Raw genomic sequence first — 12,873 nt, 5'->3', positions numbered from 1 at the left:
GGAATCTATGTACATGGACTCCCAAGATCCCTCCGCACATCCACACTACCAAGAATCTTTCCATTGGTCCAGTATTCTACTTTCCTGTTATCTTCCCAAAGTGAATCACCTCACATTTAGCTGCATTGAACTCCATTTGCCACCTCTCAGCTCAATTCCGCAGTCTATCCAAGTCCCCCTGCAACCTGAAATGTTCTTCCACCCTGTCCACTACTCCACTGACTTTAGTGTCATCTGCAAACTTACTAACCCATCCACCTATGCCTGCATCTAAGTCATTTATAAAAATGACAAATAGCAGTGGACCCAAAACAGATCTTTGTGGCACACCATGAGTAACTGGACTCCAGGCTGAATATTTTCCATCAACCATCACTCGCTGCATTCTTACAGAAAGCTAGTTTCTAACCCAAACTGCCACAATCACCCTTAATCCCATGCCTCTGCATTTTCTCCAACAGCCTATCATGTGGAACCATATCAAAGGCCTTGCTGAAGACCATGTACACCATGTCAACTGCCCTATCCTCATCCACACTTTCTCAAAAAACTCAATGAGCTTTGTGAAACATGACCTTGACGAGTCCATGTTGACTATCTGCAATCAAATTTTTGCTTGCAAGATGATTATAAATCCTATCTCTCATAATCCTTTCCAAACTGTTTCTTATAACAGACGTAAGGCTCACTGGTCTATAATTACCTGAAACATCTCTACTGCCCTCCTTGAACAAGGGCACAATATTTGCAATCCTCCAGTCCTCTGGTACTAAACCTGTAGACAATGACGACTCAAAGGTCAAAGCCAAAGACTCCAACACCTCCTCCCTAGCTTCCCAGAGAATCTTTGGATCAATCCCATCCAGCCCAGGGGATTTATCTACTTTCACTCCTTCTAGAATTGATAACACCTCTTCCTTAATAACCTCAATCCTTTCTAGTCTAATATCTTCTATTTTATTCTTCTCTACAATATTCTCCTTTTCCTGAGTGAACACCAATGAGAAATATTCGTTCAGCACCTCTCTGATCTCCATATACAACTTCCCACTTCTGTCTTTGACTTGCCCTATTCCTACCCTAGTCATCCTTTTCTTCACAGCATGATCAACTTGAGTAGCAACTTTCAGGAATCTATGTACATGGACTCCCAAGATCCCTCCGCACATCCCTATTCCTACCCTAGTCATCCTTTTATTCCTTACACACCTACAGAAAGCTTTAGGGTTCTCCTTTATTCTACCTGCTAATGACTGCCCATGTCCTCTCTTTGCGCTTCTTAACACTCTCTTTAAATCCTTCCTAGCTAATCTGTAACTCTCCATCGCCTCCTCTGAACCATTCCGTCTCATCGTCACATAAGTCTCCTTCTTCAGCTTAACAAGAGATGCAATTTCTTTAATAAACCATGGTTCCCTTACCTTATCAGTTCCTCCCTGCCTGATAAGGACATACCTATCAAGGACATGCAATATCTGTTCCTTAAACAGCTCCACATTTCAATTGTACCCATCCCCTGCATTTTGCTACCCCATTCTCTGCATCCTCAGTCTTGCCTAATCACATTATAATTGCTTTTCCCCCATAGATAACTCTTGCCCTGTGGCATGTACCTATCCATTTCCATCGCTAAACTGAGTGTAACTGAATTATGGTCATTTTTGCCAAAATACTCAGCTATCACTAAATCAAACACCTGGCCTTTTCATTACCAAGTAACAGATTCAGTGTGGCCTCCCCTCTTGTTGGCCCTTCTACACACTGTGTCAGGAAACCCTCCTGCACACATTGGACAAAAACTGATCCATCCAGCCTACTAGAGTTATAGCATTTCCAGTCAATATTGGGGAAGTTAGCACCCCCATAATGACCACCCTGTTCCTTTCACTCCTGTCCAGAATCGTTTTGCCAATCCTCTCCTCCACATCCCTGTAACTCTGCAGAGACCTATAAAAAACTCCCAGCAGTGTGACCTCTCCTCTCCTGTTTCTAACCTCAGTAGACAAGTCCTCATCAAAAGTTCTTTCAGCCACCGTTATGCTGTCCTTGACAAACAAGGCCATACCTCCCCCTCTTTTACTGCCTTCCTTGTTCTTAATACAAGATCTAAACCCTGGAACCTGCAGCATCTATTCCTGACCCTGCACTATTCATGTGTCCGAAATGGCCACAATATCGAAGTTCCAGGTACCTATCGAAGCTCACCTACCTTATTTCGGATAGTTCTGGCGTTGAAGTAGACACACTTCACTCCTTGAAAGATGATGGAAGGTCAGTGAGACTTTGCATATTTTTAAGACAAAGGCAGATAGATCTTGTCACACAAGAGGGTGAAAGATCATTGGTGTTGTGGTTCTGTTCGCCGAGCTGGAAGTTTTTGTTGCAAACGTTTCGTCCCCTGGCTAAGCGACATCATCAGTGCTTGGGAGCCTCCACAAAGCGCTTCTTTGATGTTTCCTCCGGTGTTTATAGTGGTCTGTCCCTGCCGCTTCCTGGACCTGGACCCAATATACCAACCACTACAGCGGACAGCTGAAACTGACAACCGGAAGCGGCAGGGACAGACCACTATAAACACCGGAGGAAACATCAAAGAAGCGCTTCGCAGGAGGCTCCCAAGCACTGATGATGTCGCCTAGCCAGGGGATGAAATGTTTGCAACAAAAACTTCCAGCTCGGCGAACAGAACCACAGCAACGAGCACCCGAGCTACAGATCATTGGTGTTAAGTGAGAAGGTGGAGTAATCAGGTCAGCTATGATTGTGTTGACTGGTGGAGCAACAGGAACCCAGGTTCAATTCAATTTTCCGGTGACTGTCTGGGTGGAGATTGCACATTGTGTCTGCGTGGGTTTCCTCTGGGTGCTCCGGTTTCCTCCCACAGTCCAAAGATATGGGTTAGCCATGTGAAATGCAGGGTTACAGGGTTAGGGAAGGGGGTGGGTCTGGGTGGGAAGCTTTTTGGACGTCAATATGGACTTAATGGGCTGAATGGCCTGCTTCCACACTGTACGGCTTCTGTGACCTCCCTGCTGCTGATCTTCAGCTTCAGCTGGTTTCTGCTCATTAAGAGTCCAAGGGACAGTGATGATATAAACAAACAGCTTATCCTTTGGTGGTTGAACACCACTGGACACCAAAAGAACCCTTTCACTGGTCTTCAAAGACTGACATCCATCTGGGCCGATTCACGTGGCCTTTGTTTGATAATGCACCAGAAAGGTAGTGACTCTGACAGTGCAGCACTCTCTCCCTTAACTCTGCAATTAAGTGTCAGCCTGAATGAGATACACAGACAGAAGCATGTATGTTATGTGTATTCATTTACAGAATGTGGATTGCACTGGCTGGGCCAACACCTATTACACATCCCTTAGAAGGTAGTGGAGAGCTGCTTTCTTGAATCATTGCACTCTAATTGTTGTAGGTATACTCACAATGCCGTTAAGGTGGGAGGTCTAGGATTTTAACCAATGACACTGAAGAGATGGTGATATATTTCCAGTATGCATCTTGTCCTGTTACTAAACTTGCAGGAGGTGGTGTTCCCAAATATCTGTTGCCTTGTCCTTCTAGATGCTAGTATTATGTTGGAAGGTGCTGCTGAGGGAGCCTTGGTGATCAGATGGGCCAATGGGCCGAGGAGTGGCAGTTGGAGTTTAATTTAGATAAATGCGAGGTGCTGCATTTTGGAAAAGCAAATTAGAGCAGGACTTATACACTTAATGGTAAGGTCCTGGGGAGTGTTGCTGAACAGAGACCTTGGAGTGCAGGTCCATAGTTCCTTGAATGGAGAGTTGCAGGTAGGTAGGATAGTGAAGAAGGTGTTTGGTATGCTTTCCTGTATTGGTCAGATATTTAGTGTAGAGTTTAGAGGTCATGTTTTATTTGTACAGTACGTTGGTTAGGCCATTTTTGGAATATTGCGTACAATTCTGGTCTCCTTCCTATCAGAAACATGCTGTGAAACTTGAAAGGATTCAGAAAAGATTTACAAGGATGTTGCCAGGGTTGGATGTTTTGAGCTGTAGGGAGATGCTGAATAGGCTGGGGCTGTTTTCCCTGGAGCGTCAGAGGCTGAGGGGTGACCTTATAGAGGTTGATAAAATAATGAGGGGCATGAATAGGGTAAATAGAGAAAGTATTTTCCTTGGGTTGGGGAAGTACAGAACTAAAGGGCATAGGTTTAGGGTGGGAGGGGAAAGATATACAAGGGACCTAAGGGGCAACCTTTCACACAGAGGGTGGTACGTGTATGGAATGAGCTGCCAGAGGAAGTGGGTGGTACGTGTATGGAATGAGCTGCCAGAGGAAGTGAAGGAGGCTGGTACAATTGCAACATTTCCAGAGCATCTGGATTCTGGATGAGTACATGAATAGGAAGGGTTTAGAGGGATATGGGCCAAGTGCTGATAAATGGGACTAGGTTAGGTTAGGATATCTGGTTGGCATGGACGAGTTGGACCGAAGGGTCTGTTTCCGTGCTGTACATCTCTATGACTCTCTGATTCTCTGGCACATCTGTAGATGGTACACACTGCTGCTATGCTCACTGGCACAGTGTTAGTTAACCTTCATTGACAATTCCACACCCATCAAAGCTGCAAAGGGCATTTGCACTTCTCTGTTCATCTTTACTTCTACAGCAGGAAGGTCCTTCATTCCTGAACACGTTTAGGGAGACTGTGCATCTCAGTCAGGAAAGGTTCATGAGTGAGAAACATGGGACACCTTAGACCTGTGAAGGGAGTCTCTGAAGATCTCAAACAGAAATTGTTGTAGAAACACAGCAGGTCTGGCACCATTTGTGGAGAGAAAGCAGAGTTAATGTTTTGGATCCCGTCTCCCCCTTTTCGAATGAGGGTCTGAAGAAGTATCACTAGACCTGAAACATTAACTCTGCCTCCTCTCCACAGATGTTGCCTGACTTGCTGAGTGTCCTCAGCAATTTCTATTTTGGATTTCCAACATTCAGAATCCCTATGTGTGGAAAGAGGCCATTCAGCCCATCGAGTCCACACCTACCCTCCGAAGAGCTCTCTACCCAAAACCACCCCCGTCCTATCCCTGTATTTTCCATGGCTAACCCACCTAGCCTGCACATCCTGGACACTATGGGGCAATTTAGCATGGCCACCCCACCTAACCTGCTGATGGATTGTGGGAGGAAACCCACACAGACACTGGGAGAATGTGCAAACTCCACACAGATGGTCGCCTGAGACTGGAATTGAACCCGGGTTCCTGGTGCTGTGAGGCAGCAGTGCTAATCACTGAGCCACCATGCCACACCTTTGTTTTACATCTGAAGCTCAGCTTTTGCTGTCATTTTGGATCGTGTCAGAGAGATGGGGAAGAATGAAAAAAGAATCAGGTAGAAAGGAAAGCGGGGCAACAATAACCTGGCAGAGAAAGGAGACCATAAGATGTTGGAACAGAAGTAGGCCATTCAACCCATCAAATCTGCTGCACCATTCAATGAGATTGAAGCTGATCAGATAATCCTCAACTCCACCTCCCTGTCTTTTTCACATTTGATTCTCTTCCTGATTAAACATCTGTCTGTCTCAACCTTGGACATACTTAGAGACTTCCACAGATTCACAATCTCTTGACTGAAGAAATCCTTCTTCATCTCTGTCCAATCTGAGCCACCTCTTACCCTGAAGTTACATCCTCCGGTTCTAGGCTCTTCCATCTTTCCACATCTACCCTGTCAAGTCCCCTAGGAACCTTGGAGATCACAGCGGGTCAGGCAGCATCCATTGGAGAGAGAGCAACCTAACGTTTCAAATCTTCATCAGAGCTTCAGCTGACCCGCTCTGATCTCTAGCCTCTGTAGTCATTTACTCCCCTAAGAATGGTGTATAGTTCAAAAAGGGCACCTCCCAATGACTTGAAGTCCAATGAGAATAAGCACAAGAAATATACTGGTGACCATCAAGAGTCGACATGCTTCTTTTGTGCTTGACTTATGTGTGGGGGACGCTGACTGGTGCAAGGCAGTCCAGAACCGAATACACCTCAAGTTTACTGCAGAAAGTAAACTAAACGGCTGCTAATTAAAAGCCATTTGCCTCACTTCCTTCAGTGGAAGTTGGAACTATCTCCGATGGCTGATACATTGCAGTGACTGTTACCTCAGAATTGATGGTGATGAGGAGGGAAAAAGATTGGGAAAAATTATTCCTTTCTGCGATTCAACGCTGCGGCAGACCTGTCCTGTGAAGCATACATCTTGCTCTTCTGGAAGAAAAGGACAGTTTTAGTTTGGCTGGGACAAAGCATAGTCCGACTGACATTCTGAAGCGGTCTTAACTCTCAACTGTGAGAGGGAATTCCTTTTGGAATGTCAGTGACTGAGGAGAGAACTCTCTGCACGGAGTGCTGGGTGTGAATAGCAGCACACTGAAGCTTATCGTCTTGCAGTGATTTCCCAGCATGAGAAATGACAAATACTTGATGGCACAGTTGGTATGCCGTTGCCTAGGAGACCGTTGAGATCAGTGCATAAAAAAGCTGTCAGAGTTAATACGAGCACCATACTGGACTTTATCTAAATTAGGTGGATGGGGTAAATATGAACACTATCTGTCTTGAAGTTTATTTTCCAAAAGGCAGAAAAAAGAAGGATGTTTTGATTTGTTCCTGTCAGTCAGATCTGAATTTCTGTAAAAGGCTTTCTCAGTCTACATAAGCAGGTAGGAAGACAGGGGACCAGCCTCATTGGCAATTTTACACAGATTCACTGCCCTTAACCATTTCATCATAATTCTCATTGAATATAATTACCATCCAAAGCTGAAGTAATCCTCCTTGTTAAACGATTGCCAATATCATGCAATAATAGCACTCACAGAATCAAAGACCCTGGGTTTGTCTCACAAAATTAAATAAGCTCCTTAATCAGGTGTAGCACATCAATGATTATAGAAGAGATATGAATCATTATAATAGTTATGTTATTTTTTTCCTATCCATCCAGACGGACAGATGCTAAGACTGTGTTTAATTTCTAGCATCCTTCAAATTTCAGTGCATTGAGTTTAGGAGTTGAGAGGTCATATTGAGGCTGTACAGGAAATGGTTAGACCACTTTTGTAATACTGGATTCATTTCTGCTCTCCCTGGTCTCGAAGATTTACAAGGATGTTGCCGGGTTGGAGGGTTTGAATATAAGGAGAGGGATGTTGCCGGGTTGGAGGGTTTGAATATAAGGAGAGGCTGAATAGACTGGGGCTGTTTTCCCTGCAGTGTCGGAAGCTGAGGGGTGACCTTATAGAGGTTTATAAAATCATGAGGGACATGGATAGGATAAATAGACAAGGTCTTTTCCCTGGAGTGGGGGAGTCCGGAACTCGAGGGCATAGGTTTAAAGTGAGAGGACAAAGATATAAAAGGGACCTAAGGAGCAATTTTTTCATACAGAGGGTGGTGCATGTATGGAATAAGCTGCCAGAGGAAGTGGCAGAAGCTGGTACTAATAAAGCATTTAAAAGGCATTTGTATGGGTATATGAATAGGAAGGGTTTAAAAGGATATGGCCAAATGCTGGCAAATGGGACGAGGTTAATTTAAGATATTTGGTCAGAATTGGACCGAAGGGTCTGTATCCATGCTATACATCTCTATGACTCAATAAATGTACAAAACAATCCTTTCCCTGTACACTTGTGTTAAATTTACATTGAAATGCCTGATCCAGATATTGCTTGCTTTGCAAAGGGATGGTTCAATAGGTTGTTGTTTGGTCTTATGCACTGCCTGTCTTCCAAGACTGTTGCTTTTAATGCCCTGAGTTTCAGGAATATTACTGCAAAGGGGAATCCTCACTGTATCCCCTGCCAAACAGGAGCTGCAAACTTGCTTTCTCTTTGAATCCCTGTCAGGTGTCTGGTTCATGTGGTGATGGCTGTTTCACCTTGTTTGTCTTTTGCCCCTTCAGATGCATTTGTACTCACTGGGAATGACCCTGTACTGGGCAGCTGACTACCACCTTCCTGAAACACAGGTGAGACTTGCTCAACTTGGAGAGTGAATCCAAGAGAAGTGCTAAATTGAATTCAGCCCTTCCACTGTTTGGGAAAATGAACAGTATGCATTTTGTCTTGTTCTAAATAAACCAAACTGACCCTGTTAACACTTGTATCTTTTTCTATTCAGAAATATTAAGCTCCAGAGATGGTTCAGGAGAAATTTACCAGGATGTTACTGTGTATAGAAGATTTGAGTTATAAAGAAAGGCTGGGAATTTTTCACTGGAATGTAAGAGGTTGCAAGGTGACTTTATAAAGCTTTTTAAAATCATGTTGAGTATAGATAGGGTTAATAGGAGTTGTCTTTATCCTAGGATGGGGGATTTTAAGACTAGGGGGCTTATTTTTAGGGTGAAAGGAGAAAGAATTTAAAAAGGCATGAAGGGAAATCTTTTACACAGAGGGTTCTTCACGTATGGATAAACTTCCAGAGGAAGTGGTAAATGTAGGTACAGTTATAACATTTTAAAGACACTTAGATAGATACATGAGTAGGAAAGGTTTGAAGGGATATGGACCAGGGGCAGCCAGGTGAAATTAGTTAGTTTGAGATTATATTTAGCATAGACTGTTTAGATTGAAGGGTCTATTTCTGTGCTGCATGACTCTATGACTCTAGGACTCTGTGATACCTGTGTGATTGCTGTGTATTAAAGTGTGTGATTGCTAAAGGTGTTTTCAATTCCTTGAGAATTCTTTGACTCTGCATCAATTATGTCCTCCAAACTGCCCATGAAGGTAGCTCCAAGCCTCTCCTTGAATACAACTTGGCTTGCTAGGTCCTATCAGAAGGCAGGTAAGAGTCAGTCAGATCGCTCTGGGTCTAGAGGGATATGTAGTCCAAACCTAGTAAGGTCAGTTGAGTTTCTGTCCACGAAGTACATGACCAGTAATTTTATGGTGACCATTACTAATACAAGCTTTTACTCCAGACTGGTTAAGTTCAATTTAAGTTCATCAGCTGCTGTAGTGGGGTGGAATTTGACCTCTCATTCCAGATCATTATCCCTCACCATCCCCCAACAGGATTACTAATCCAGTTACTGAATCACTACCCCAATCTCTCCCTATCTTTCTCTCTCTCTTTCTCTCATATGAACGATGGTGATGTTAGCTTTCTAATGACATATCAAGAAATCTAGCCACATCTAGAAATTATTGTTGGCGATGTTAGAACATGCAGCACAATTTCAGAACGAGACAAAATGCTTCATGAAGCAGCTTTAAATTACAATTGACATTGCCATGTAGAAAGTCAATTTTCTCACAGCAACCTCCCACAAACAGAATTTTTTTTTTGCTTAGTGTTTGTTGAATGAGTGTTAAATGTGATGGGAGAGAAGTCACTAGCATCCCAAATAATGCCATGGATTGTTTATCCTCTCTTGGCCATAGATCAAGGCTACAGTTTGACGTCTGAAAGATGGCGCCTCTGACAGATTATTTTGTGATTCTTTCCCAAGATGAGGGTTTTGTTAGTGAGGCCAGCGTGTATTTCTTCTCTCAAATGGTCCTTGAGAAACTGGGGGAGGGATATCTTCCTGATGCAGTCTGTCTAGGATATTTACACCCAAAGGGCTGTTTTGGAATGGATTCCAGGATTTTGACCGAGTCACAGTGAAGGAACAGCAGTATATTCCCAAGTCAGGATGGTGTGGGACTTGGAGGGGAACTTGCAGGTGAGAGTGTTCCCTTGCATCAACATTCCAATGCATTTGATAGGAATAATTATCAAACAAAACAAGATTTTGATACAGGAGGTGGATTCATAAAATCCCTATAGGGTGGAAGCAGGCCATTTGGCCCACTGAATCCACACCGACCCTCCAGTGGTCATCTCTCTCGGACCCACTCCATTGCCGTAACCCTGCATTTCTCCTGGCCAATTTACCTAATCTGCACATCTATGTACTGTGGGAGGAAACCGGAGCACTCGGAGGAAACCCATGCAGAGAACGTGCAAACTCCACACAGTCAGTCACCCGTGGGTGGAAGTGAATCTGGGTTGGTGCTGTTAACCACTGATCCCGTTGGTGTGAATTAAAGGGCTGAAATGGAGGAGGAGATAGACTTTGAAGAGTCGTAGTCAAAATGAAAGCTAATGTAAGACATCAAGAACTCTGGTGGAACTTGATATATGATGGGATTATGTAGAGCAGTGAGCTCTCAATGGGTTTTACTTCACATGATGTGGGAGGCAGGCCAGGAGTTTGGTAAAATAGTTAAAAAGACATTATTCAATGTTCAGCAGCATGAAATGAAATAGGATGATGCAACAAAGGTGTAAGGTGGAGATCTTATCAATGATGGGTTAAGAGGTTAGAAGCTCATTTCAATATCAGATAGGACACTGACACTGCAAAGGATTTGGTTTTGCCTCAAGCATTAGCCAGGGAGATGGATGGAAATGCTGCAGGGGGCATGGAGTTTGTGGAATGCACTGAAGAGAATGGTTTCAACCTTCCAGTATTGAATTGGAGGGAAGGTGTGTTCATCCAGTGCTTGATGCCAAACAAGCAGACTGTCCGTTCTGAGATGGTGCAGATGAGCTGGGTACTGTCAACAGAAATGTGGAAAATGATGCCGGGTTTTTAAACAGTGTTGTCGGTGGGCTGCATACAGAGTAGAATTAGGAAGGGAACACAGATAGATTAGACAAATAGGGAAAAGGTGCAGGCCATTTGACCCATCAAATTTCTTCTGCTATACACCAGCTCCTGATTGATCTTAGACCTCAACATAAGTTTCCTGCACCATCCTCATTTCCTTTGATGTTCTTAATATCAATACATCTATTGATCTCTACCTTAGACATAGTCAATGACTAAGTTTTCACAGCCTTCTGCGGTGGAGGATTCCAAAGATTCACCATCCTCTGAAAGAAGAAATTCCTCCTCATTTTGGTTACTCAATGGACTACCCCTTGTTCTGAGACTCTGTCCCCTGGTTCTCAACCCCGCCACTCCCTAATCATCTTGCAAGGGGAAACATCCTTCTTGCATCTGCCCTGTTGAGCCCTGTAACAATTTTGTAAGTGTCAATGAGATCACTTCTCATTCTTCTAAGTTCCGAACAGTATAGGTCCAGGCTCCTTAATCTCTCTACATAGGACACTCCCACCATCCCAGGAATCATTCCAGTTAACATGCATTGCATGGTCTCAATGGCTAGTATATGCTTCCTCAGGTTAGAAGACCAAAACCATATACAGTACTATAATTGTGCTCTCTCCAATTGCAGCAAGTCTATTTGTGTTCGTGGGGAACTCCAGAGGTAAGGATATGACAGTGGGAGGAGAAGCCAGCGCTTTGGTTATGATTAATTAGAGAGGAATGGAATGAGGCAAGGGGAATTTCACCTAAGTGGACAATAGGGGGAGGTGTGGGAGGAGGATGACGTGATTAGCCTCGTTGGTGGACAGATTGAGAAAGGCAAGGAGGGAAAGTTAATTGTTGTGTTATTTGTGACTTTAAGTGTTGTGTGTGACAGAAAGCTGATCAGAGAAGTTGCTGCAAAGGTGGACTCTGGACAACAAACATGTAAAGTTGACTCGTGCAAGTTTTTTTTTGGGTAATGAATTTGAGTTAGTACTTGTATAGAATGCAGAAAGCATCATAATGAGAAAAGTGCCTTATTTCCCTGATTGAGAAAATGGAATATAGATCAGCTGTGCTTTCAGTCTTGCACCTTTTTGTGTTTACTCATCTGTTGACAAAACCCATCTTCTGCCGACAAGTCCAACTTACACCTGCTGTGTGAACATATTTTCATCTCTTGATGCTCTGCTATATTAAATTATTATAGCTTTCAGTTAAGAGCACTCACCTTCTCTGTCTTTTGCACCATAATATTTTCTGTGGTTGTCCTGTTTACATTGAAAGCTAAACCAGGTTTGAACTCTCAATTAGCAACCCAATGGGAGGCAAAAATGCAGAAGTCTAATTAATATTCAATAACTATAAAAATTATTAATGTCACAATACAGAGCCCCCACCAACTTCACCATTGCTGACCAAAACCTTGTGCTGTCAGCTTTCATATCTTTTTTGTTTCGTTACTATGTTCAAAATAGTAACGAAACAAAATCTTTTGAGTCTATCTGAGAGAACACATCCAAAGGGAGTCACCTCCAGTTGATATGTTAATTTAAAAAAAAATATTCATTCATGGGATGAGAGCACCACTGGCTGGGTCAGCATTTATTGCCCATCTCTAATTGCCCAGAGGGCAGTTGAAAGTCAACCTCATTGCTGTGGATCTGGAGTCCCATGTAGGCCAGACCAGACAAGGATTAGAGACAACAAAACTGCAGATGCCGGAACCCAAAGTAGACAGGCAGGAGGCTGGAAGAACACAGCAATGGCCGTTTCTTTCCCTAAAGAGGCGGCATGGTGGCTCAGTGGTTAGCACTACTGCCTCACAGCGCCAGGCACCCGGGTTCAATTCCAGCCTCAGGTCATAGAGTCACAGAGATGTACAGCATCCTGTCCAACCTGTCCACGCCGACCAGATATCCCAACCCAATCTAGTCCCACCTGCCAGCACCCGGCCCATATCCCTTCAAATTCATCCTATTCATATACCCATCCAAATGCCTCTTGATTGTTGCAATTGTACCAGCCTCCACCACTTCCTCTGGCAGCTCATTCCATACGTGTACCACCCTCTGTGCGAAAAAATTGATCCCTTAGGTATCTTTTATATCTTTCCCCTCTCACCCTAAACCTATGCCCTCTAGTTTTGGACTCCCCAACCCCAGGGAAAAGACTTTGCCTATTTACCCTATCCATGCCCCTCATAATTTTGTAAACCTCTATAAGGTCACCCCTCAACATCC

The 12,873-nt window shown here is 43.7% G+C and overlaps 1 protein-coding gene across 8 annotated transcripts in view; it reads left to right on the top strand.

The window, feature by feature from the left end:
• ptpn20 (protein tyrosine phosphatase non-receptor type 20) overlaps positions 1-12,873 on the top strand; it is a 414,663-nt gene that overhangs the window by 84,709 nt on the left and 317,081 nt on the right. For all 8 annotated transcript variants that reach the window (XM_043678810.1, XM_043678805.1, XM_043678807.1 and 5 more), the window contains exon 4: positions 7,946-8,011. In XM_043678810.1, coding sequence (XP_043534745.1) covers positions 7,946-8,011 — 66 coding nt within the window. The remainder of the gene's footprint in view (positions 1-7,945; positions 8,012-12,873) is intronic.

This window comes from Chiloscyllium plagiosum, chromosome 38 (genome assembly GCF_004010195.1).
Source record: "Chiloscyllium plagiosum isolate BGI_BamShark_2017 chromosome 38, ASM401019v2, whole genome shotgun sequence".
In the NCBI taxonomy this organism is placed as follows: Eukaryota; Metazoa; Chordata; class Chondrichthyes; order Orectolobiformes; family Hemiscylliidae; genus Chiloscyllium; species Chiloscyllium plagiosum.
This window is presented reverse-complemented; position numbering and strand designations above follow the sequence as displayed.